Here is a 21,836-nt window from a genome sequence, read left to right as displayed (position 1 = left end):
CAGCCCAAATCTTGTTTTGGGAACATACAGAGCTCAACACCTGTAGAGTAGCTATGGACCAGCTGTGAATTTCCAGCTACATAATATTTTGTGGTATTGTAAAAACAGTTGAAAGGGGGATAAAAAAAAAAAATCACGTGCTACCACAGCAGTTTATGTTCAGCTCTACTTAGATGTCAGATGAAAGTAGCAGCCCTGACCCTGCAACCCTTTCTCACTGGAAGCACTCAAATAAAAAAATCAATGCGGTCGCACCTGTAAGACTTCTGACGTGAGTATGGGTGACTTGCAGAAGTGGAGGGTTGCAGGACACAGAAGAATTGTGGAAGGATTTAGTAAGGGTAGCCAGAAAGGCAGAAGCACTAGCGCACTGAGCAAGTCCAGAGGTGGCCATGTGTTTCTTTCTAACAACGAAATACCTTTGACTAATAATTTAGCCGAAGATATTAGGGACCCAGCTCTGAAGGTGACAGTGCCGGAGTCATGGCACGCCACGTCATTTAGAGTTAAAGTGTGGATCATCCCGTCCTGCTCAGAGATTTCAGTCACAAAGTTGTTGTGAAGGGGAGATCCATCGAGCCACCACTGCACGTTCTTCACGCCCGGGTGCGAGAGCTCGCAGGTGAACGTGGCCGACTCGCCCACAAAGACGTCTGTGTTCTTTAAACCAGAAACTATGACTGCTGCTTCTTCTGTATAACAGAGCAAGAGAAGGTGCCAAAGGAAAACAAATCATGAACATATACATGTCCTTTCCTGCAGAACCAGCCCAAGTGACAGCTCAAGTTGTCCGGGAGAGTTAAAGTTGTAATGCTGTCCCAGGGAAAAAAGAGCTTAAATTTTCTTTATGGGATTGAAACACCACCTTCCATCCTTCACTCGCTTGCAAGAGCAAGTGTGTGTGTCTCCAAACACTGTTCCATCAGGAGGAACCTCTACGCCATGACCAGGTCATGACTGCCTCTCCTCTGTGTTGCAACCACCTGCGCTGACATTGTGTGAGGTGGGAGGCAGAGAGGTAGCGTCAGGTTTAGAGGGGATGTTCACTTACAGTGCTTTCAAAGAGTAATAAAAATATCAATGAGAGAAGCTGTCATCGGTCATAACAAGAATTTCAGTATTTTTCTATGACTATTACTCCAAGCAAATAGTTTTTCAGCAGTACCATCCTCTGCTATGGCACACAACATGGTCAGTACTTTGAACTACCGAAATTTATAAGCATTGGTCCGACCTCAGCCTGGATGCAAGTGTCTATATCTTCACTGAAATGAGGAAAGAAACGAATGGACTTTCAACTGTTTGCATCTGAGGCAAGTTTGGCCAGTTACCGTCAAAGATTTCGGCATAAGAAATCCAGGCAGGAAAATCAGAGCGTTTCCATCACGTTTCGCCTTACCTTGCACATACACAGAACCTGTGGTGATCTCGTATCCAGTGCTACAGGTGTAATCCCCACAGTCATCAGGCTCTACACCATGGATGATCAGCTCAGCAATGCTGCCTTTCAGTTTCATCTCGTACTTGTCACTGGGCTGAATGACCAGCCCTCCTTTTCTCCACTCAACTGGGGCACCCGGCTTGGAGATCTCACAGCGCAAGACAGCTGTTCCTCCTTCTTCAGATTCCACGTTTTTCAGCTCTTCGCTAAACAGCACAGGTAGTACTGCGGTGGAGAAGCAACCACATCAGTGACAGTGCTCAGAGGTGAGAAACTCGCTTGCAAGTCCTTCGTCTTGGCAGTTCTCCTCTTTCTGAACCACGACTTGCCTGCTGGCAATGCCAAGCCCAGAGCAGGACTTTTGAGTTGGGCCATAGCCACTCATGGGGATCAGCTGCTGCTCCAGCAAGGGTGTCCACTGCTGCTCCATCAAGGATTGCCATGGGTTACAGGACCTCTAAAGGGCTTCATGTGGGCATACCCACAATTTTCAGTGTAAGCAGTTAGAGGCACAACAGTACCAATCACAGTATTTGGACATTTAATCACTAAAAGCACACCCTCTGAGCTGGACACCGGTTATGAGTGCTAAATGCAGGACCTAAAAGCATGATCTTGTTGCTTGAGTCAAAAGACACAGCACTCTCAGCATAAAATGAATAGAGCCACAAAATCCAGAAACGTAGCCACTAGAAGACAAAGAGCCATGATTCTTGGGCTGCTTGGGCACAAATAAGTATAGTGGCTCCATTTAAAATAAGCCTGTTCTAGGTACGCTGAATCATAGAATGGTTTGGGTTGGAAGGGACCTCAAAGATCATCTAGTTCCAACCCCCCTGCCATGGGCAGGGACACCCTCCACTACATCAGGTTGCCCAAAGGCAACTGAAATACTCCAGTCTCTTACTGTCAGGCAGCAGCCAAATTTTCTAAATGCTCTTGTCCGTACCCCTTATTAGCAGCAGCTGCAGTTTTGCTCCCAGTTCTCACAGTGAGATCAAAATTGCAGCTGCAGAAATAGAATTGGAGGGTTTCAAAGGCACAGACTACTGCTCAAACCCTTTCTTGCAACTGTAATACACAGAGACAGTGTTGATGATAACTCAGTGATGAAACTTCCTTATCACCCCTACGGCAGCCAGCCACAGCCACAACTTCTCTGCCTTATCATCATCTGGTTGGAAGAGACCCTCAAGATCATCAAGTCCAACCATTCACCCTGCACTGTCAGGGTCCCTAAACCATGTTCCTCAACACCAAATCCACACAGTTTTTAAACACCTCTAGGGATGGGGACTCCACCACCTCCCTGGGCAGCCTGTTCCAATACTTCACAACCCTCCCTGTAAAGAAATTTTTCCTGATATCCAACCTAAATTTCCCCTGATGCAACTTGAGGCCATTCCTTCTTGTCCTGTCATTCATAAAGTGGGAGAAGAGACCAACCCCCATCTCCCTACAACTTGCTTTCAGGTAATTGTAGAGAGCAATAAGGTCCCCCCTGAGCCTCCTCTTCTCCAGGCTAAACAGTCCCAGCTGCCTCAGCCACTCCTCATAGGACAAGTTCTCTAAACCCTTCACTAGTTTTGTTGCTCTTAAAGCCTCCAAGCAAGGCTTCTACCTTTGACTTGCAACGATGCAGTGGTCTGCTGGTCCCCCGAGTCGCACGTGTACTCGCCAGCGTCCTGAGCCTCGGCGTCGTAGATGTAGAGCTCAACGCGTGTCCCCTCCTGCCGGATCTCGTACTTGTCACTCGGCTGCAGCACCGTACCTCCTTTCCTCCACTCCACGCGCGCGTCGGCTTTCGTCAGCTCGCAGTGCAGCACGGCTGTGCGCCCTTCCTCCACCTCCTCGTTCTTCAGCCAGTGTTTGAAAAGCACGGGCAGGGCTTGAAAGGGGGGATGGCGAGAAGGGAAAAAAATGGGTGAAGCAGAAACAGGATATAAAGGAATGTTTTAAGGTACTGATAATGCCATGCACGATGTTCATGCACAATTCCAGCTTTACCTAAGGAGAGCTGCCAGGGGCAGGTCTAAGCCAGACAGAGGAGGAGGAGAAAGAGGGGTTAACCAGCAGCAAAAAAATAATTTCATAGGAGCTGCATTTCTCTCCCCATATCCCAGATTACTTTTCACAAAGAATTCCCAACTAATGTCACCAATAAGTTCTGAAGCCCAGATGGTTTTTCATCCCCAAAATAAAACCATGATACAGGATAAAAACACTCAAAGGATGCACACCTGCAGACCTGAGGCTGCACCATTTTATGAACAACCTCAGACCATGCAGCCAGGGATCAATTACAGCATAATGAAGGCTGAAGGAACCTCTGGAGATCTTCCACGGATGGAGACTCTCCACCCCTGTGGGTCCCAATTCCAGTGCCTGACCATCTCTTTGTTGTGAAAGGTTGGGTTTTATCCTAATCTGAATCTCTCTTGCTGCATCTTGCACTCGTTGCCTGTCATCTTAAAATAAAACTTATGAGGAGCGGCTGAGGTGGTTGGGGCTGTTTAGCCTGGAGAAGAGGAGGCTGAGGGGAGACCTGATTACAGCCTACAAATACTTGAGAAAAGATGGTGGAGAGGTGGGGGAAGGGCTCTTTACATTAGTGTTGGGTGATAGAACAAGAGGAAATGGGTATAAGCTTAGTCAGGGGAGATTCAGGTTGGATGTTAGGAAGTATTTCTTCTCTGAAAGGGTTGTCAGCCACTGGAATAGGCTGCCCAGGGAGGTGGTTGAGTCCCCATCCCTGGATGTGTTTAAGAATAGGGTGGATGATCTACTTAGCGATATGGTTTAATGGGGATTAGGGATGGTTGGACTCGATGATCTCTAAGGTCTTTTCCAACCTAGAAATCTATGAATCTGTTTACCAAGCACCTCAAGGAAAGTCTGTCTCTCTCCTCTGTAGACCCCCATCAGGAAGCTGCAGAACACCAATGAGGTCTCCCCTCAACCTTCTCTCTTCCAGGCTGAACAAACCCAGCTACCCCTGCCTCTCCTTATACTTGATGTGCTACAGCCTCCTGAAAAACTTGGTGGCCTCTTGTACTGGGGAGCTCCAAAAATTGACAAGCACACTTCTCACCACTGCTGAGCAAAGAGGAGATCATACCTTTAACCTCTAGTTTGGCAGTGGTCTTCCCATCAGGCGTGTGGCAGCTGTACTCCCCTGAGTCCGCACGGTTCAAATCGTGAATGACCAGCGTGTGCACATTCCCCTCCTTCTTGATGCTGCACTTCTGGCTCGAGCGGATGACGGACGTGCCTTTTTTCCACTCCACTGGGATATCAGGCTTGGACACCTCACAGGACAAGTGAGCCGTGCCACCCTCCTGTAGCTCCAAGCTGTGGAGTGTCTTTACAAAGGTGACTGGAGAAACTGTGGGAAAGAGGGTACCAACACTGCTGCAACCACTTGGATATATCCAACATTGCCCCCAGATCGGAACCGGGTGCCTATAGCTACATTTTGAGCCAGATCAAAGAGGAGCAAACAAGATAAGGCACTGACATGGCCCATCTTTCAAAATCATTCTATATAACTTAGTGAAAAGTTTTTCAACGTTTTGGGATTTTTTTTGGATAAACATCGCAAGTGGGAGATTAATTCAGAGCATATTCTTGACATTCTTCAGCATTGATTCCGACATATCTTAGCTGTGTGCTTCAGGATAAGTTGGATGGTCTGCAAAGGATGTTTACTTCACTTTATGGACTATAAAAAGGACTGAAACTACTAGTTCAGATGTACATATCTAACTCTTAAATGCCTAGGTTAGGTTAACAGAATCTCTCAAAATTTCCAAGGACCCCTCTCCCAGTACACCTCTCCAAAAGCCATATCCATGTCGACAGTGCTTACCAGTACCTCCTCAATCTCTCCTCCGAGAAGGTTGCTCACCTTGGACCGTCAGCTGTGCTGCTGAGGTATGCTGCCCAACTTTGAAACTGATGGGCCCACAGTCGTCTAGTGTCACCCTCCGCAGGATCAAAGTGTGACGTGTCCCTTGGACTCTGATCTCATTCATTTCATTGGATTGCAGGGGAACATCCCCCAGGAACCACTGGGCATCCTGAGTTGTTTCCCGGGACAGCTTGCATTCAAACACTGCGTCTTCTCCTTCATACAAAGTGATGTCCTTCAGCGTCTCCACTATGGTCGCTGCTGGTTCTTTATGGAAAGGTCAACAGAGTTTGGTATCTACTTTCAAGAGATGCTTCCTATTTTTTCTGGGTTAAACATTTCATTATGCTCTTTCTTGACAGTACTATATTATTTGAAAGAACAGCCACAAGGCACTAAATGCTACACGTATGGAAATGTAGATACAAGGACATGTAGTAACAATTTAAGTTCTTACAGATGCATGATGTATGTATGATTGCATATATACCATGCACATATATTTGATAGTCTATAAAGCATGCGTGTTATACTGTATCGTGTGCATAATAAATATATATTTATAATGCAATCTACCTGTTGTGAAAACACTGACAACGGATTTTAGTGGGTGGCATTAACATTAAATCACAGAACCATTGACTAAAGACCCATTTTTTCTGCTTCCCTAATCGGCCCAGTTCTTATCACTCTGAAATCATGCTCATCTCAGAGTTCCCCGTGGTATTCTTTGGGCACAGGACAACGTCTAGCTGTCAAATCACTTAACCATGTGCCCCTGCCATGTTACCAAGCTCGGTTCAGCTCTGCCCCACTCGAAGCCTCACCTTTCACCAGCACGGCTGCACTGGTTTGCTGGTCCCCTGTGTCGCACGTGTATTCCCCAGCATCAGCTTCACTCAGGTTGCGAATTGTCAGCTCAGCCACCGACCCAGCTTGGCGCATCTTGTATTTGTCACTTGGCCGTAGCGCTGTCCCAGCCTTCTTCCACTGCACAGCAGCATTTGATTTTGAGATTTCACAGCTCAAAGTAATGGTGCCACCTTCTTCAGCTTGCTGGTTCTGAAGTGGTTGTGTGAAGACCACTGGCAAAGCTAAACAGAGATAAATCAGAGCACAAATTTATGTTTCATCGCTGACTGTGTCACTAAGTCTTGTGTTTAGTGAAACTGTGGTGCCATTCCAAATTTGGTTCAAACCCAATTCCAAAATTACTTTAAAACTCAAACAAGGAATGACGGAAATGCTGGATTCCCCCATCCCTGGCAGTGTTCAAGGCCAGGTTGGATGATGCTTTGGGCAACCTGGTGTAGTGGAGGGTTTCCCTGCCCATGGCAGGGGGGTTGGAACTAGATGATCTTTAAGGTCCCTTCCAACCCAAACCATTCTATGATTCTATGATTTCCAGGAGATTTCCAATCTACTTCCAGGATTTCCACTGCCTAAGAGACACTGGACACTGCATGTACCAAGCACCTCTTGGAATATACGTAGGAGCAGTCATGGACTCTTGAGCATCTAATTGCATATATCTCCAAATGGGTACAAAGTCACAACTCAAAAGGCTACACCTGATACCCAAGTTCTTGGGTGTTTGGGAAGGTGCATGGAGAAACATGTTATATAACATCCCTCTTGTGAAAACTGGACCCAGAAAAGAGATGAACTCTGGATGTCACTGCACTGATGTATATCCCTGATGGGTCAAGACGGAGTTCTGGTGAGTTGATTTACAACGCGCCACATGTAGAAGTTTAGTTCCTCAAGTCCAGTTCCCTAGAAGAACCTTGGTGGCTCCACAGTTACAGCTGAACTGGTATTTACAAGGGAAGGAAACGGGATTCTGGAAGTCACAGTGAATTCAGTATAAGAGGAGAGAGATCTGAAGGTGCTTGCACATGATGTAGAAATGGATGGTGTATTTTGTGGGACAACTGGGTGATGGCTGGGGTCAAGGCTCTTCTACAGTTGCATTTTTAGGGAAGTCACCCCATTGTGCAGCTCAGTTCTGCAACTTTAGGGCTTTTAGGAGCCAGCAAAGGAGTAAGTAGGAGAGAGAATGTATGTCTTTGCGAAGACTGTCAGACTGTGTCACTGTTGACTCAGAAGTCTTTATCACAAGGACTAGACTCTCTGCCACAGTGTTCCCAAATCTTATGTATGGAACATCTAAACTAACCTAGAGCTACTTCAAAGGTGATGTGAAAGCTTTTTGTCACCTTTCACTAGCAAAGATGCCACAGTTTGCTCATTGCCAGAATCGCAGATGCAGTCTCCAGCATCCTTCAGCTGTAGATCGTGGATGAGTAGCTTCACAGCAGAGCCCATCTGCTTCATCTCATACTTGTTACTGGCTTGGAGCAAGACTGACCTTTTTCTTCCACTTCACTGATGCATTGTGTTTGGAGAGCTCAGCATGAAGGGTGACTGCAGAGCCTTCCTCAGCTTCCTGGTTTTGGAGATTTTTTTCAAAGAGTGCTGGTGTGGCTGAGACCACACATAGACACAAATGGACAGCCACCATCAAAGGATCTACTTACAGCACAACTATTCTGGTATCACTGGATGCTGGAGTTAGTGGGATAGCAGGCAGGTGCATGCCCTTCATGGGAGAGCCCTCAAGGGATATTTCAAAAGATATTTCACGAGAATCTCTTGGCTCCTCTTTATTTTAGCTGATCTCGTAATTCAGAAAAAGTCACCCTAGTATTGTATTTGTACGAGAGTAGATTTTTAAAAAATGATATACTGGCACATTACACCTATTTTTAAGGCCCTAGTCACCCTAGTATTGTATTTGTACCAGAGTAGGTTTAAAAAAATTTATGTACTGGCACATCACACCTATTTTTAAGGTCCTAGGCACTAGGAGTACTTAGGTGCCTTGCTTGTTAGCTGGAGTTGAGTGCCCAGGTAAGTTTGAGCACTTTGACTCTTGAGCACCATTTTCCCAGGTGGAATTACAGCTCAAAGGACGGTTAAGCATCAAAAATGGTCTCATTCTAATTTTAGTTCCAGTCTTGGTTTTCTGAGTGACTAGAAAGAGGCCCTTGGGTTGAAGATTGTGGAAGCAGTTACTGCACTTGGGTTCCTCCATGTGCATTGCTCAGGACACCACAGGACTTAACTTCTGAAAGCAAAAGGACTCAGCTGCTTTATGCCAGCAAAGTACATCTGAAGTCAAGAACAGTAGATCACATCCTCTTGATAGTACTAAGCTAAGGAAATGGAACAAGTTTCTCATTTTAAAAAGAAGAGAAAAGCACCTACCTTGAACAGTTAAAGTGGCTGTCGTTTGTTCATGTCCGTTGTCACAGGTGTACTTGCCAGAGTCTTCTGGTTTTAAGTGATAAATCTTTAAAGTATGGATTGTTCCCTCCTGCCTGATTTCATACTTGGAGCTTGGGGAAATCACCTGGGTGCCCTTCTTCCACTCCACCGCAGCGTTAGGCTGGGAGACCTCGCAGCGGAGGATGGCTGTGTCTTCCTCCCGCAGTTCTGTGCTCTGTAATTTCTCCTTGAAGACTGGAGGTGGCACTGAAATTGCAAACACAGCAGAGGCATTTACAGTCACCTTTATCTTGTTTCCCCGCAGCGTTAAAGCTCCAGCCGAACTGTTAAGTATTAAAAAATACTTTAATTTCTGTGTTATATGTTGGGGGGTTAAAACACGCGAATGGATTTTGGATGAAACCCACTCACGAACGTTTGTTGAAGTTACTGAAGTACTAATCAAAAACTTAACAGATGTTTTAACTGGTTCGGATGGGATGGGGACTTTGACCAATGGCTTCAAAGAGGGAAGGAGGAGGATGTTTGACTGAGAATTTCTTCAACACAAGGTTTAGATTCATAGATTCATAGATTTCTAGGTTGGAAAAGACCTTAGAGATCATCGAGTCCAACCATCCCTAATCCCCATTAAACCATATCCTCAAGTAGATCATCCACCCTATTCTTAAACACATCCAGGATTTAGAGAAAGAAAGACTCCAAAGAAGAAAAAAAAAAGAAAAGGGGAAGTGGAAGCGATGAAAATGACAGATGTGTCAATCTACCTACTGGAGCTACCCCAGTAATTGCTCTAGAAAGCTTCAGGACCCCGGTGACATATCCACTGTCTATCCATAGTGACAACAGTACATGAGACCACATCAGTAGGATCACGTAGGTTCTGAAGCACAAGTGCCCTACTAACGTGAGCTAACAAGGGGTGGCTGACGGCCTTGAATTTACTCTTAGCATAAGCAAAACATCACCGGTTCTCACCAATCCTGTTCCTCTCCCACGTCACAGAAAGCCCTTACCTTTTACCGTGAGCTCCGCCGTTGACACGTGGGGTCCCACTCGGAAAGTGATGGTGCCAATGTCCTGCTCAGTCACCTTCCTTAACGTCAGGGTGTGAATCTTTCCTTTTTCCACTGAGATCTCATTCATTTCATTATTTTGCAGAGCAACATCCTGTAGCTTCCATTCAACATCCCTTGCGTTTTCATGAGAAACTTGGCATCGAAACGTGACATCGTCCCCTTCAAACACCACCATGTCCTTTAGGCCACTCACGATGGTCACGTCAGGCTCTGCAAACAGTTCATCAGTCGTTAAGTCATGAAAGGGAAAACATGGATCAAATCATAGAAACATTGAATATTACAGGTTGGAAGAGACTTCTGGAGGCCATCTGGTCCAACCACTGCTCAAAGCAGGGCCAGGTTACAGCAGATTAGTCAGCACCCTGTCCAGCTAAGCTTTAAGTACCTCCAAGGATGAAGATCATAGTATCATAGAACGATTTAGGTTGGAAGGGACCTTAAAGATCATCTAGCTCCAACCTCCCTGACATGGGCAGGAACATCTTCCACTAGACCAGGTTGCTCAAAGCCCCATCCAACCTGGTCATGAACACTTCTGGGGATGGGGCATCCACAGCTTCTCTGGGCAGCCTGTTTCCGTACTTTCATTGTATCTAATCGAAATCTCTCCTCTTTCAGTTTAAATCCATTGCCTCTTGTCCTATCACTACACGCCCTTGTCAAAAGTCCCTCTCCAGCTTTCTTGTAGCCCCTTTAGGTACTGGAAGGCTGCTAGAAGGTCTCCCCAGAGCCTTCTCTTCTCCAGGCTGAACAATCCCAACTCTCTAAGCCTGTCTTCACAGGAGAGGTGCTCCAGCGCTCAGATCATCTTCATGGCCCTCCTCTGGACCTGCTCCAACAAGTCCATGTCCTTCTCAAATCACATCACAACTTCTCAAATCACATTTCAAATGGTTCTGGTTCACTGCTTTAAGCATACTGGTAACATGGCCAGTATCTTTCCATTAGTGGTTTTATTCCTTGCCCTTTCTCAGAGTTACATTGAGTATTGAGTTTTTTAATTACACATTTGATAATGTAATTAGGTGAATAAGACATGAATGCTAGATATCAAATTCAGGATTTTGAAACTTATTACATTGGCACTAAGATATCTTCACAGAATAACATTAGGATCTGATCCTCTCCACTGTCGTTTTGCAGACAGAATTGGATATACTCCATGCTGGTGCTCCAAATTGGCTGGGGATCTCGTTGGCTCTGTGCTCTCAGCAGGACTTACTGGATGAGTGTGAGCACAGGGCATCTGTGCTTCAGTTTGCTTGAGTCCTGCTTCTAGGACAGCGGGGCACCTACAGATCTCTGCAGAGATCACACAAACAGCCTGCAACAGGCAAAAGCTGTGTGCACCCTGGATCTGCTGGGGAGCGCTGAAGAAGAAGCAGCACAGTCTTCATCCCAGCAAACACAGTACATATTTATACAACTAAGGTCACTTTCTGCACAAAAAATGGTGCAGCTGGGTAGGGCATACAGAGCATCTCTAATATGGAGTAGCCTGTAGAGTGGCTGGGAGTGATTGTTCCACACCAGTGGTCCAACCTGACAGCAAGCTCTGTCTGTAATGACATTAAGGCCAGATGCAGCTGCCATATGACTGGACAGTGGGGATGGACCATCTGTTCACTCACATGCATCTGATGTCAAGCAAACATTTCAAGCCATGAGTCAAAATTACAGCTGCTTTATCCTCTCCTGCCCAACAAGTGAATCTTTGCTTCAGTAAAATCATTGACTGCAAGATTTTTTTTTTGTGTGCTGCTCTGTGTTTATCACAATAATCACAACAGTTTATCACAATAGTAACAATTACATTGCAAAATCTTAGCATCCTAAAGTGAAAATCCCCTTGCCCCAATAAATGGGTCTTGCCTTTCACGGTCAGTTTTGCAGAGCTCATCTCATCTCCAGCCTTGCAGGAATACTCTCCAGCATCGCTAGGCTCCAGGCGATGAACACGCAGCTCGCGGAGGGTGCCGTCCTGCCACATTTCATACTTGGAACTCGAGTGAAGGACGACTCCATCTTTCCTCCACTCCACTTCTGCTTCGCTAGTGGAAATCTCACAGCGCAGCCTGGCCGTTCCTCCCGCTTCCACTTCTTCGTTCTTCAGCTGCTGCTTCAGCCGGGGTTTGATGGCTACGAAGTGGAAAACAATCAGTGCATGATTCATTAGCGTGAGTGCCAGGTCTGGACAACTTACCATAAGGCATCTGGGGTCTGATGCTGCAGAACAAATGTGCATTAAGTGGTTGTATGACAATAACAACCCTTTTTTCTCTAGAAACAGACCTATGTTCTGTATATCCAGAAAAGGAGAGGATCAGAAAGTTCCCCAAATATGTTTGTTTCCCAAAAAGTCAAGGGCATCCACATTACACCTTTTATAAATTTGCTCTGGATATTGAAAAGTCTCACATATGTAAAGATTTTACTAAACAAAATCTGGTACTTTCTGATTAAAACTAGTGTAAATCTGTCAGTTTTTCTAGAAATACTTGTGACTTCCAGCACCATAAACGATGTAAAGCTTTGACCACATCTCTTACATCTCTGCTGTCTTTTCAAGACCCTAAGCCACCAACAGAGAGTCCCTCCAGACAATGCACACGCAAATGGACTACATTTATTCAAGCAGGGCACGGAACAGCTCAGACAACAGCTTGCCACTGATGAAAACGAGAAGGGAAAATTCATCATGTGTGATGTGTGAGTAGTTGTGAAAACAGGAACCTCAGCGTTCGTGGTCCTTTTGTCCAAATCCTATTGTGATACATGTAAAGCAAGGACGGGGCTCTTTCACTCATAGTTGACCCACTGGCTGCTTCATGGGTCACGTTCAGCCAAGAGGATGTAGTTTGAAAGGTTGTGGCTTAGATCAAAGCCACAAGTTGCACCCAACACTCTGAGACAACCACAAACATTTCTTAGATGGCGATTAATCACAGACATTATTCCTGGTTTGTTTAAACACAGTGTCCTCAGGATCTTCCTGGGAAGGCATTACAAAAATTGAAAATGATAGATTTTTAAAATGCTTTTGTAAACGAGTTATGATTACTTATTCATTCAACCGAGCCAGCAATGAATATAAAGTGCCAAAAATAAAGATCTAATAGAATTTCAAAATCCCCTTGATGTAGAGTTATCATATCAGAGGAAGGGGTCAACACACTGTACAGTGTGCTTTACAGGCTGAAATAGCCATTCCACAAATCCTGTCCCATAAGATCCACTTTTCTGTATTCTGGTTTATGATTGAGCACCTGCTTTCCTCGTTATCTTAACTTTTGGAGTGGCTTATTCACCCCTTGAAAATAAAAATAGAAGAAATAGAAAACATGAAACAAAAGGATATCATTCACACAATTTTACAAGCCCCTTTTATCCTCTGTGCCATTTTGAAGCAATGCTAACCATTCACTCTGAGGACTGCTGTGCTCTGCTGGTCTCCTGTATCACACGTGTAATCAGAGGTATCTTCTGGTTCTACATTATGAATCACAAGTTCAGCTGTGCGACCACATAATTTAATTTCATATTTGGCACATGGGAAGAGCTCCATCGTGCCTTTCCTCCATTCCACTGTTGCATTATCCTTTGTCAGCTCACACTGGAATTTCACCGCAGTTCCTTCTTCCACCTCCTTGTCCTCGAGCTCCTTTTTGAAAAGAACTGGCAGAGCTAAAGGGAAAAAAAAAAGAAGAAGGAACAGGAGCTTTTATTGAAACCTGAGTCAAGTTCTGGTTAACACAGTTAGGCTGACACTTCGGAGAACAAGATACTGTGCTTTGCAAGTACTATATTCCTAGGCAGGATCCATGTTTTCTAATTTGCCTGGAGCTACTAGATCTTGCTCCATCAGAAGCAGCCCTCAGCACTTATAACATTTATTTCCTTTGTTCCTTGATTCAAATCCTTCCCAGGGTTGAATTCTTTGAATGGATTTATCCTTCAGTTGTTCTAACAAAGATCTCAAGAGTAAAGAAGTTCATGGACAGCCTTGACAGGTGAGGAAGATTATTGTCAGTGTTCTTCCAGGATTTAGAAGAAAATCTTTTTTAAAATATTTAAGCCACATATCACGTGAAGTGTCCAGACATTATGTTAAAGTATTGCTCTTTTTTTAATTTCTCTCCAGCCATAAAGTCAGAAAGTATTTCTCCTTAGAATCCAAGAATCAAACACAACACTGAGAGAACGAAGTATCATCTTCCATTCTCATTGGAAAAAAAAAAAAAGAAAAGAAATCCTAGTATATCAGATGAAAAGGAAAATATTTACGGGGAAAAAAATCACATACTTCAAAATAGTCATATTCAAACTTGCTTTGCACGTTGGATGAAATCTATTGCTTTAGGAGTCGGCTCACACCACCTACCTTTCACATTTAAAGATGCCTTGGTTTCTTGATCCCCAGTATCACAGCTGTATTCTCCTGTATCTTCTAATTTGAGATTATGTATTAAGAGCTCTACCAGGCACTCCCTCTGCCTCATTTCATATTTCTGACTGGGCTGCAGCCCCACTCCTCTTTTCCTCCATTCCACTGCAGCATTGGGTTTCGACAGCTCACAGCAGAATGTAGCTGTACTTCCTTCCTCTGATTCCTTATTTTGTAGGGGTTGCTTAAATGTGACAGGCAGTGCTGCAAAATTTGAGAGGAAAAGGTTTTAAGAGTGTTTTAGCCTGGAAAGGACCTTATCCTACCATCATTCTTCAGAAATGGCCTATTCTAATTATTCCACAATCTTTGGGCTGCAGCTGTCTGTCTTGGTATAAACTTTCTTGAACCATTGCATGAACCAAGAGCTGAGGACAGATGGTGAAGTTAGGAAAGATCTGATCTTAGATCTGCTCCATAGAATGGCCTGGACTGTGATCTGATCCTTGTTCTTTAATAAAGGTTTGAGAGTTTGCAATATTAAGTGAAGAATATTTTCCCCCCAAATAAAGCTTCCAGCAATATATAAAACATCAAGTTAGCATTCAAAACACAAGAAGCAGCAGTACAGTAAAAGATGACAATAAAGTGATAAATGGAAGAGGAAATTCAGATTTCAGGCAAGGTCTTGCTCTGGGTGGTAGAAGGGGTGGAGGAAACAGATATGGATGCAGTTATTTGCGCTCGAAGTTTATAGTTGAGGCTCAAAGCCTCAAGTAATAACACAGCACGTTCACATCCTACAGAAATCCATTCTCCCCAAGTGCTGCATCTCTTACCATCCCAACTGGGCACTATGCCCAATTAGGCATCCCTTATGCCTACTGAAGCAATCAACAACCCAAAATAATCATCAGCCTGCCTGGCTTATTTTCCGTTATTCGTTCCCATATGCAGCCACACTCCCTGCTCTCAGAGGGCAGGAGGGTCCATCATATTTTGACATCATGGCAACATTTAATTGTTTTGATGCTGGTTAATCACTCCAGATACCACAAGCAGAACCTTCCTAACTTGATCATGTTCCTTGCAGGGGGGTTGGACTAGATGACCTTTGAAGGTCCCTTCCAGCCCTAACCATTCTATGATTCTATGTGTCATGCTCAAGTAGAATATATCTGCTGGCATGGACCAGCAGGAAAACAAATAAATGGCCATAGGGAACACTGAGAGATGCTCCTTCCACTTCATCTCTACTGAGCCAAGGGTCGGTACTCTGCCTACCATGTACGGTGACCACAGCTGCTGTCTGCTGATGTCCAGAGTCGCAGGTGTACTTTCCTGAATCATCCAGTTCTAAGTCATAAATGACCAATTCAGCAGTGGAGCCCTGCTGCTTCATCTCGTATTTCAAACCAGGGTAGAGAGTAGTATCTCCCTTCCTCCACTCTACTGGAGCCTTGGGTTTGGTAAGCTCACACCTCAGTGTTGCTGTACCACCTTCTTCTGCCTCGGTATTCTGAAGCTCTTGTTTAAAAAGTGCTGGTAGGGCTATAAAATAGAAATATAACTTGCAACATGCTGCAATTGGGGGTTGGGAAAGAGCAAGTAGAAAGAAAAACAAAGTGCTAAAAGAGATTTTGCAGATATCTCTAAACTTCAGTGCTCTAGATTCAAAGTAGAAGGCTATTTCCCCAGAGAGGTAATAGGAATATTTGCAGAACAAGAAGAAATTGATTTCAAGATGTTTGCTAGGAAGTATATACAAGCATAATCTAATCTATCATCTAAAAATGGCAAAATATTTTTGCTACTATAAAAGTAGTCAACACATTTCCCTGATCACAGAGGAGATATTCTGGAGGTCAGTAGGAAGCTGTAAGAGTTCAGATTCCCTCTTAAGGCAGACAGCTTGCAGGAAAGTTTCCAATTATCCTGGAAGTAACATACTGACAAAATGCATTTAGTTCTGCCTTGCAATTCCCATTTTCTACCTGGTTGCACTATTAGGCTGTATAGACCATGCTATTCTGCACGCCTTCCTTAGGAATTGCAGCCAAGTCTTCTCCATAAGTGACACTAACACACAGCTCTCATCTTCAGAATATATTATAACCTTTTCCCTTTTTTCCCTCTTTCTAATTTTTTTTTTTTTTTTTTTTTTTTACCATTGACTGTCAGTGTGGCTGTTGTCTGCTGGTCTCCACACACGCAGGTGTAATCTCCAGTGTCCTCCACATCCAGCTCATGGATAATCAGTTTTGCAACAGCACCGTCTTGACTCATTTTATATTTGCTGCTTGCTTTGAGCACCTCCTGCCCCTTCTTCCACTCCACCACAGCAGGTTTAGTTAGCTCACAGTGCAGAGTAGCTGTCCCATTTTCTACAGCTTCTAGGTCCTTCAGGTCTTTTTTGAATTCTGGAGGCAGTGCTGAAGAGTAAAAGAATTACCAGAGAGAGCGTGAATATTCCTAAAAAAGCAGCTAGATGAGGTCCTGGGAGAGAGGATGCATGGTGCACTACTGAGCCCTGAGCCAGGTCAGTGGAACACAACAGAAAAAGCTTCCCTGACTTCCCTGGACTCTGCATCAGGGCAAGGAAAGTGAGAAGGACCAGCACAGATGAGGAGGACCAGCACAGATGAGGAGGACAAACACCAACAGGCAATTCTTTTTCCAGTTCTAGCAGAAGGAGGAAGAACATGAGCAAATTCCAAAGGAGAACAAAAGCCCAAGCAAAGAGAAAGGGAATGGGAACAGACCATAGCAATGGAGACTTGGGAACGTCTAAGGCTTGGAGGATCTTAGTCTCAAGGATTACTTTACCATGCACTGTTAATGCAGCTGTGGTGGTCTTGTCTCCACACGCACAGGTATAATCTCCAGCATCTTCCAAGTCTAAATCGTGAACTACCAGCTCCACAACACAGCCTTCCTGTCTCATGCTGTACTTGTTGTCCGAGGAGAGGACGCGATGGCCCTTCTTCCACTGAACACGGGCAGATGCCTTGCTGAGCTCACAGCACAAAGTGGCCGTTCCACCTTCTACTGCTTCCTTGCTGGTCATTTCTTCTCGGAAAAACGGGGGCACAGCTGAAGGGTGCAGGTAAAAAGTATTACAAACTGAGGACATCTCCAGGGATGGGTGAGAGTAGGAAATGACAGGGGAAAGTTGTGAAGGTTGAGAATCAGCAACAAAGAGAGGAAAGAGAAATGAAAACATCCTAGTGGGATATACCCTAAACCTTTGGGTTTATGCTGGCTTCCTGCTAGCAAAACTGCACTGTCCTCCACAGATTTACACCTGCCTTCTACCAGTCTCCATGTCAGAGGAACTAAGAATATAATCTTTGAGCCCCTTAATTCACACGTGTTGATGACTTCCACAAACTTCATGCCTTTGTACTCTCTCTTCTGACTTAAAGAGCTGCTCTGCTGACCTCTGAGTGTTGGCACAGGTCCTTTACTCATCATCATTCCTTCTTCCTTGAAGAAGGTGCAACCAGGGCTCACGGATGCCTCTTGACACCAAAGAAAGTCTCCAGATGCTGAATTCCCAGCCTGTTTTCACATTCCAGAACATATTTTCCTCACTTTTATTTCCTTGAAATAAATTTGGTGACCTTAACGTATGTCCCTCTATTAACTAGGTGGGATAATGGGATATTCCACCTCCTTAACAAGGTTGGATAGCTCAGATCTCAAACTTAATGACTCACTCCATAGTGGTGGAGCTAAGTTAAACCATCCAGGCTAGAAAGCAGGTTTAGCCTCCTTGATTTTGCATGCTTCCCATCTCCAGCAGTGTCAAGCTGAAACACCAGTTTGGGTTGCATAGCAACTGGTTCTTGCAACAAAATAAGACCAGAAAGAGGTCACAGAAAGAATTTGTTCTTTCCTGCTTAGAAAATCAGACTCCCAGACCAAACTTATCTTTGTGCAGTTATGGGCACAAAACCCAACACAAACGTAAGTCAGCACAGAAGAAATTCTAATTAACACAGCCTGATTCTGGATGCTGCTTAATGTACCCAGTACTACATTAAACCAGTAAGTATTGAGAATGCCAGAAAGGGTTGGCAAAGAATAAACAGTTGTGAGTAGAAAAGAAATGGAGGAAAGGAAAGAGAAAAGAATAGTGGGTTTATGTGCTAGGAAAGGAATGCTAGAAGGGAAAGATGAAAGCATAGCAGGTTTGTGTTTAAGGAAAGGAAAAGACAAAAGGATGGCACAGAAAAATACAGACCAGTATTTTCCAATACACAGCCTGCAGGTCATCAAAGCAGGGAATACTATTTCAAATGAATGGAACTTCTGTTAATAAGGTTGAACAAACAGACATGGAAAATTGAACACCTTATGGTAGAGGACAGGCATTTCCAGTTAGGAAATAGGAGATCAAGATAATTTTTACCCTGGACTGTTAAGATAGCTGTAGTCTGGTGTTCTCCACACACACAGGTGTAGTCTCCTGCATCCTCCTCAGCTATTTCATGAATCACCAGCTCTGCCTTGGTCCCTTCCTGCCTCATTTTGTATTTCTCACTCGCTTTGAGAATCCTCTGGTCCTTCCGCCACTTCACCGGAGCAGCCTTGGTGAGCTCACAGCGTAGGGCGACTTCTCCACCTTCTTCTGCTTCCTTGTTCTTTAGCTCTTCCTTAAAGAGTGGTGGCAGAGCTGAAGGATGCAACAGGGACAAACAGTCATCAGAAAACCAGAACTAAAAATCCTAATTTCTTTTTTGTGCTTGGGATTATTTCCTCTCATGCCTCCATTTTCAGCCTACTATAGGATCATAGAATGGTTTGGGTTGGAAGGGACCATCAAGATCATTTAGTTCCAACTCCCCTGCCATGGCCAGGGACACCAGGTTGCTCAAATCCTCATCCAACCTGGCCTTGAATACTTCCAGGGATGGGGCAGCCACAACTTCTCTGGACAACTTGTTCCAGTGCCTCACCACCCTCCGAGTGAAGAATTTCTTCCTTATATCTAATATTCCTTTTATCAAAATTCCTCATTTTGGAAATCATAACCCAAAGACAGAACAACCTACAGGAAAACTAGGTATTAGCATTTATCTACATTGTGCTTTGTACACCACTACTGTAAGCGGGTACAAAATACAAACAGTATTCCCCAAATGACTCAGAAAAAGTCCATGTCTCAGCAAAACCTGAGGGGAATCAAAAAGTTTTGGAAAAAAGTTGGAGACAGAACTGAGTTTCTCCGACCAAGTAAGTTCCTCTGAGGCAAGGACTGTTATTCCATTAAAATGGATACTTCTTGATGAGAGCAGAGCAGGACACCAGGTAACGAGATTATTAATGTAACACAAGGACTTATTTCTGGATTGATTTATTGGGACCTACTAGGATTAAAAAAAAAAGAGTATAACTGCTGATAACCCGTGCTGCTGTTGTTTTTTTTTTTAATATCTAACTGTCAAGGTAGTCTTGATCCACACAAACGGAGATGTAGACTCCTGCATCCTTCAAACTTAAGGGTAGCAAGCTCTGAAATGGTAACTCTTGTCTCATTCTGCATGTCTGACTTGTTTAAAGAATTTGGTACCCCCAGAAGTCATAGTCAGTGACATCTCCACCTCCTTCTGCTCCCCCAAGCCTCACTTCTCCTTTGAGCAGTGCTTGGAGAGCAGAGGGCTTGACAGACCATACATGTGTGTTTTGGAGACAACGGGTTGGTGGAAGTGAATCGTGAGCATGAGGTGGGAAAAACAGCTGGAAAATGTAAATGTCCAAGAAGAGGGAACTTGGACAGAAACCAACATCTTGTTTTCTTCTTTTAAAGGGAGACAGATTAATAATGACCCTAAAATTTGCCCTGAACTATTCTTTCTCAGTAAGATATGAGTTATACATAGAATGAAGGAAGAGTAAGGGATAAAAACAAAGGCAAGTTACTGACCCAGGGCAGAAACAGCTGAATTTCAGAGTGATATCTATCTATAGAGCTACTTCTCAATTTTAATAAGGTCTTTTTACCATGAACTGTTAAGGTTGCTGTTGTCTTCTGGTCACCACACACACAGGTGTAATCTCCAGCATCTTTTACTTCTAGGTTATGAATGACCAGCTCTGCAGTGGTGCCAGGCTGTCTCATTTGATATTTGTCACCTGCTTTGAGCACTTTGGACCCTATTTGCCACTGCACTGGAGCTGCTTTGGTTAATTCACAACGCAGAGAGACTGATGCTCCTTCTTGGACTTCTTCATTCTTCAGTTCTTCCTTGAAAAGCACCGGGAGGGCTGGGAATGGAAAGTCAATAGACAGTGTATTTAAACTAGGATCTCTGCATATGCCATGAGCATCATGAATTCTCAACTGAAGCTCAAATCTGGCCAAATCAGGGTCTTTGGCCATTAAAGTTGAGGTTATCACTACAATGATCTGGAAAACTAAATCCAGCAGTGACAGTAACAAAAGAAGTGCTGAGCTGACAGGACAAAGTACAACAGGCTGGATGGATTCAAGATGCAATTTAGAGAATTTATCACAGGGCCACCCTCCATGGGGGCAGGACATCTCACCTGGTCTAACAGGAGCATTTCCTAGGCACCATTCCCTTAAACTTATAACATAGCAGTTTGTCTGCATGGAGAAATAATCATGTCCTCAGCTACCTTTTCAGGAATATCAGACCAAAATTTAACATCAGAACAAGAAGTTCTCCATTCCTGAACACAAATTAATTCCAAGGGAAAAGCTGATCGGTCAGCACTTCGTACAGCAACAGGATATTTCAGAGAAACAAAAAATGAACAGTCATCTGCAAGATGAATTTACCATTCACTGTCAGAGAAGCCGTGGTGTGTTGGTCTCCACACACACAGGTGTAATCTCCTGCATCCTGCAGCTCTAGATCACAAATTTCCAGCTCGGCAAGGGCATTATCCTGCCGCATGATGTATTTTTCACTTGTCCTGAGTATTTTATTCCCTTTCTTCCATGACACAGCTGCAGCCTTGGTCAGCTCACAGCGCAGAGTGGCTGTTTGGCTTTCCATGGCTTGCAGGTCCTTCAGGTCTTCTTTGAAAAGTGCAGGCAGGGCTGAAGGTCACAAAACAGACAACGGACATTAAAAATGACACGTGGCACACAGATAATGACAGGGACACAGTGGTACAGAAACAGAGAATATTTTAGGGTGGAAAGAGTTTCCTTTCCCCATAATTTTGGGACATGGGACGAACCAATAGACAGAAACAGAAAAGCAACCTGGATGCAACCAGATCTTAGAGACAGTTTGCAAATATAAAAACCAAAATTCCTCCACAGGTGAACACACAACCAATAGAGATGAGCTGGTAGAGAAAAACATAATAGTACAGATACATGTATATGTTTTTTACCATGCACTATCAGGGCAGCTGTTGTCTCCTGTTCTCCACACACACAAGTGTATTCTCCAGCATCTTTCAATTCTACGTCATGGATAAGCAGCTTCACGACCGTGCCCTCCTGTCTCATTTTGTATTTGTCGCTGGCTCTCAGCAAACTGCTTCCCTTTCTCCACTCTACTTGAGCAACCTTGGTCAGCTCACAGAGCAGAGTGACTGCTTGACCTTCTGTTACCTCCTTGTCCTTCAGGCTTTCCTTGATGCGTGCAGGCAGCGCTGAGGATGCAAGGGACAGAGGGTTAAAACGGAGCAGCAAACACAGCCTCCAGGTGAAGGGCAGGGTTGGGGGAAGGAGAGCTGAGGGCA

At 44.4% G+C, this 21,836-nt stretch overlaps 1 protein-coding gene across 1 annotated transcript in view; it reads right to left on the bottom strand.

Moving 5' to 3' along the window:
• OBSCN (obscurin, cytoskeletal calmodulin and titin-interacting RhoGEF) overlaps positions 1-21,836 on the bottom strand; it is a 193,300-nt gene that overhangs the window by 84,521 nt on the left and 86,943 nt on the right. The window contains exons 47-64 of the mRNA XM_086614829.1: positions 21,483-21,746; positions 20,917-21,180; positions 20,115-20,378; positions 18,523-18,786; positions 16,935-17,201; positions 16,277-16,540; positions 15,393-15,659; positions 14,106-14,372; positions 13,142-13,408; positions 11,597-11,863; positions 9,659-9,931; positions 8,622-8,888; positions 6,179-6,445; positions 5,349-5,618; positions 4,560-4,826; positions 3,063-3,329; positions 1,400-1,666; positions 420-692 (exon numbers count right to left, since the gene is read on the bottom strand). Coding sequence (XP_086470955.1) covers positions 420-692; positions 1,400-1,666; positions 3,063-3,329; positions 4,560-4,826; positions 5,349-5,618; positions 6,179-6,445; positions 8,622-8,888; positions 9,659-9,931; positions 11,597-11,863; positions 13,142-13,408; positions 14,106-14,372; positions 15,393-15,659; positions 16,277-16,540; positions 16,935-17,201; positions 18,523-18,786; positions 20,115-20,378; positions 20,917-21,180; positions 21,483-21,746 — 4,806 coding nt within the window. The remainder of the gene's footprint in view (positions 1-419; positions 693-1,399; positions 1,667-3,062; positions 3,330-4,559; positions 4,827-5,348; positions 5,619-6,178; positions 6,446-8,621; positions 8,889-9,658; positions 9,932-11,596; positions 11,864-13,141; positions 13,409-14,105; positions 14,373-15,392; positions 15,660-16,276; positions 16,541-16,934; positions 17,202-18,522; positions 18,787-20,114; positions 20,379-20,916; positions 21,181-21,482; positions 21,747-21,836) is intronic.

The sequence above is a fragment of the Tauraco erythrolophus genome, chromosome 7 (assembly GCF_009769465.1).
Source record: "Tauraco erythrolophus isolate bTauEry1 chromosome 7, bTauEry1.pri, whole genome shotgun sequence".
Lineage (NCBI taxonomy): Eukaryota > Metazoa > Chordata > Aves > Musophagiformes > Musophagidae > Tauraco > Tauraco erythrolophus.
The sequence above is the reverse complement of the archived record's forward strand: the minus strand, read 5'-3'. Positions and strand labels throughout refer to the sequence as shown.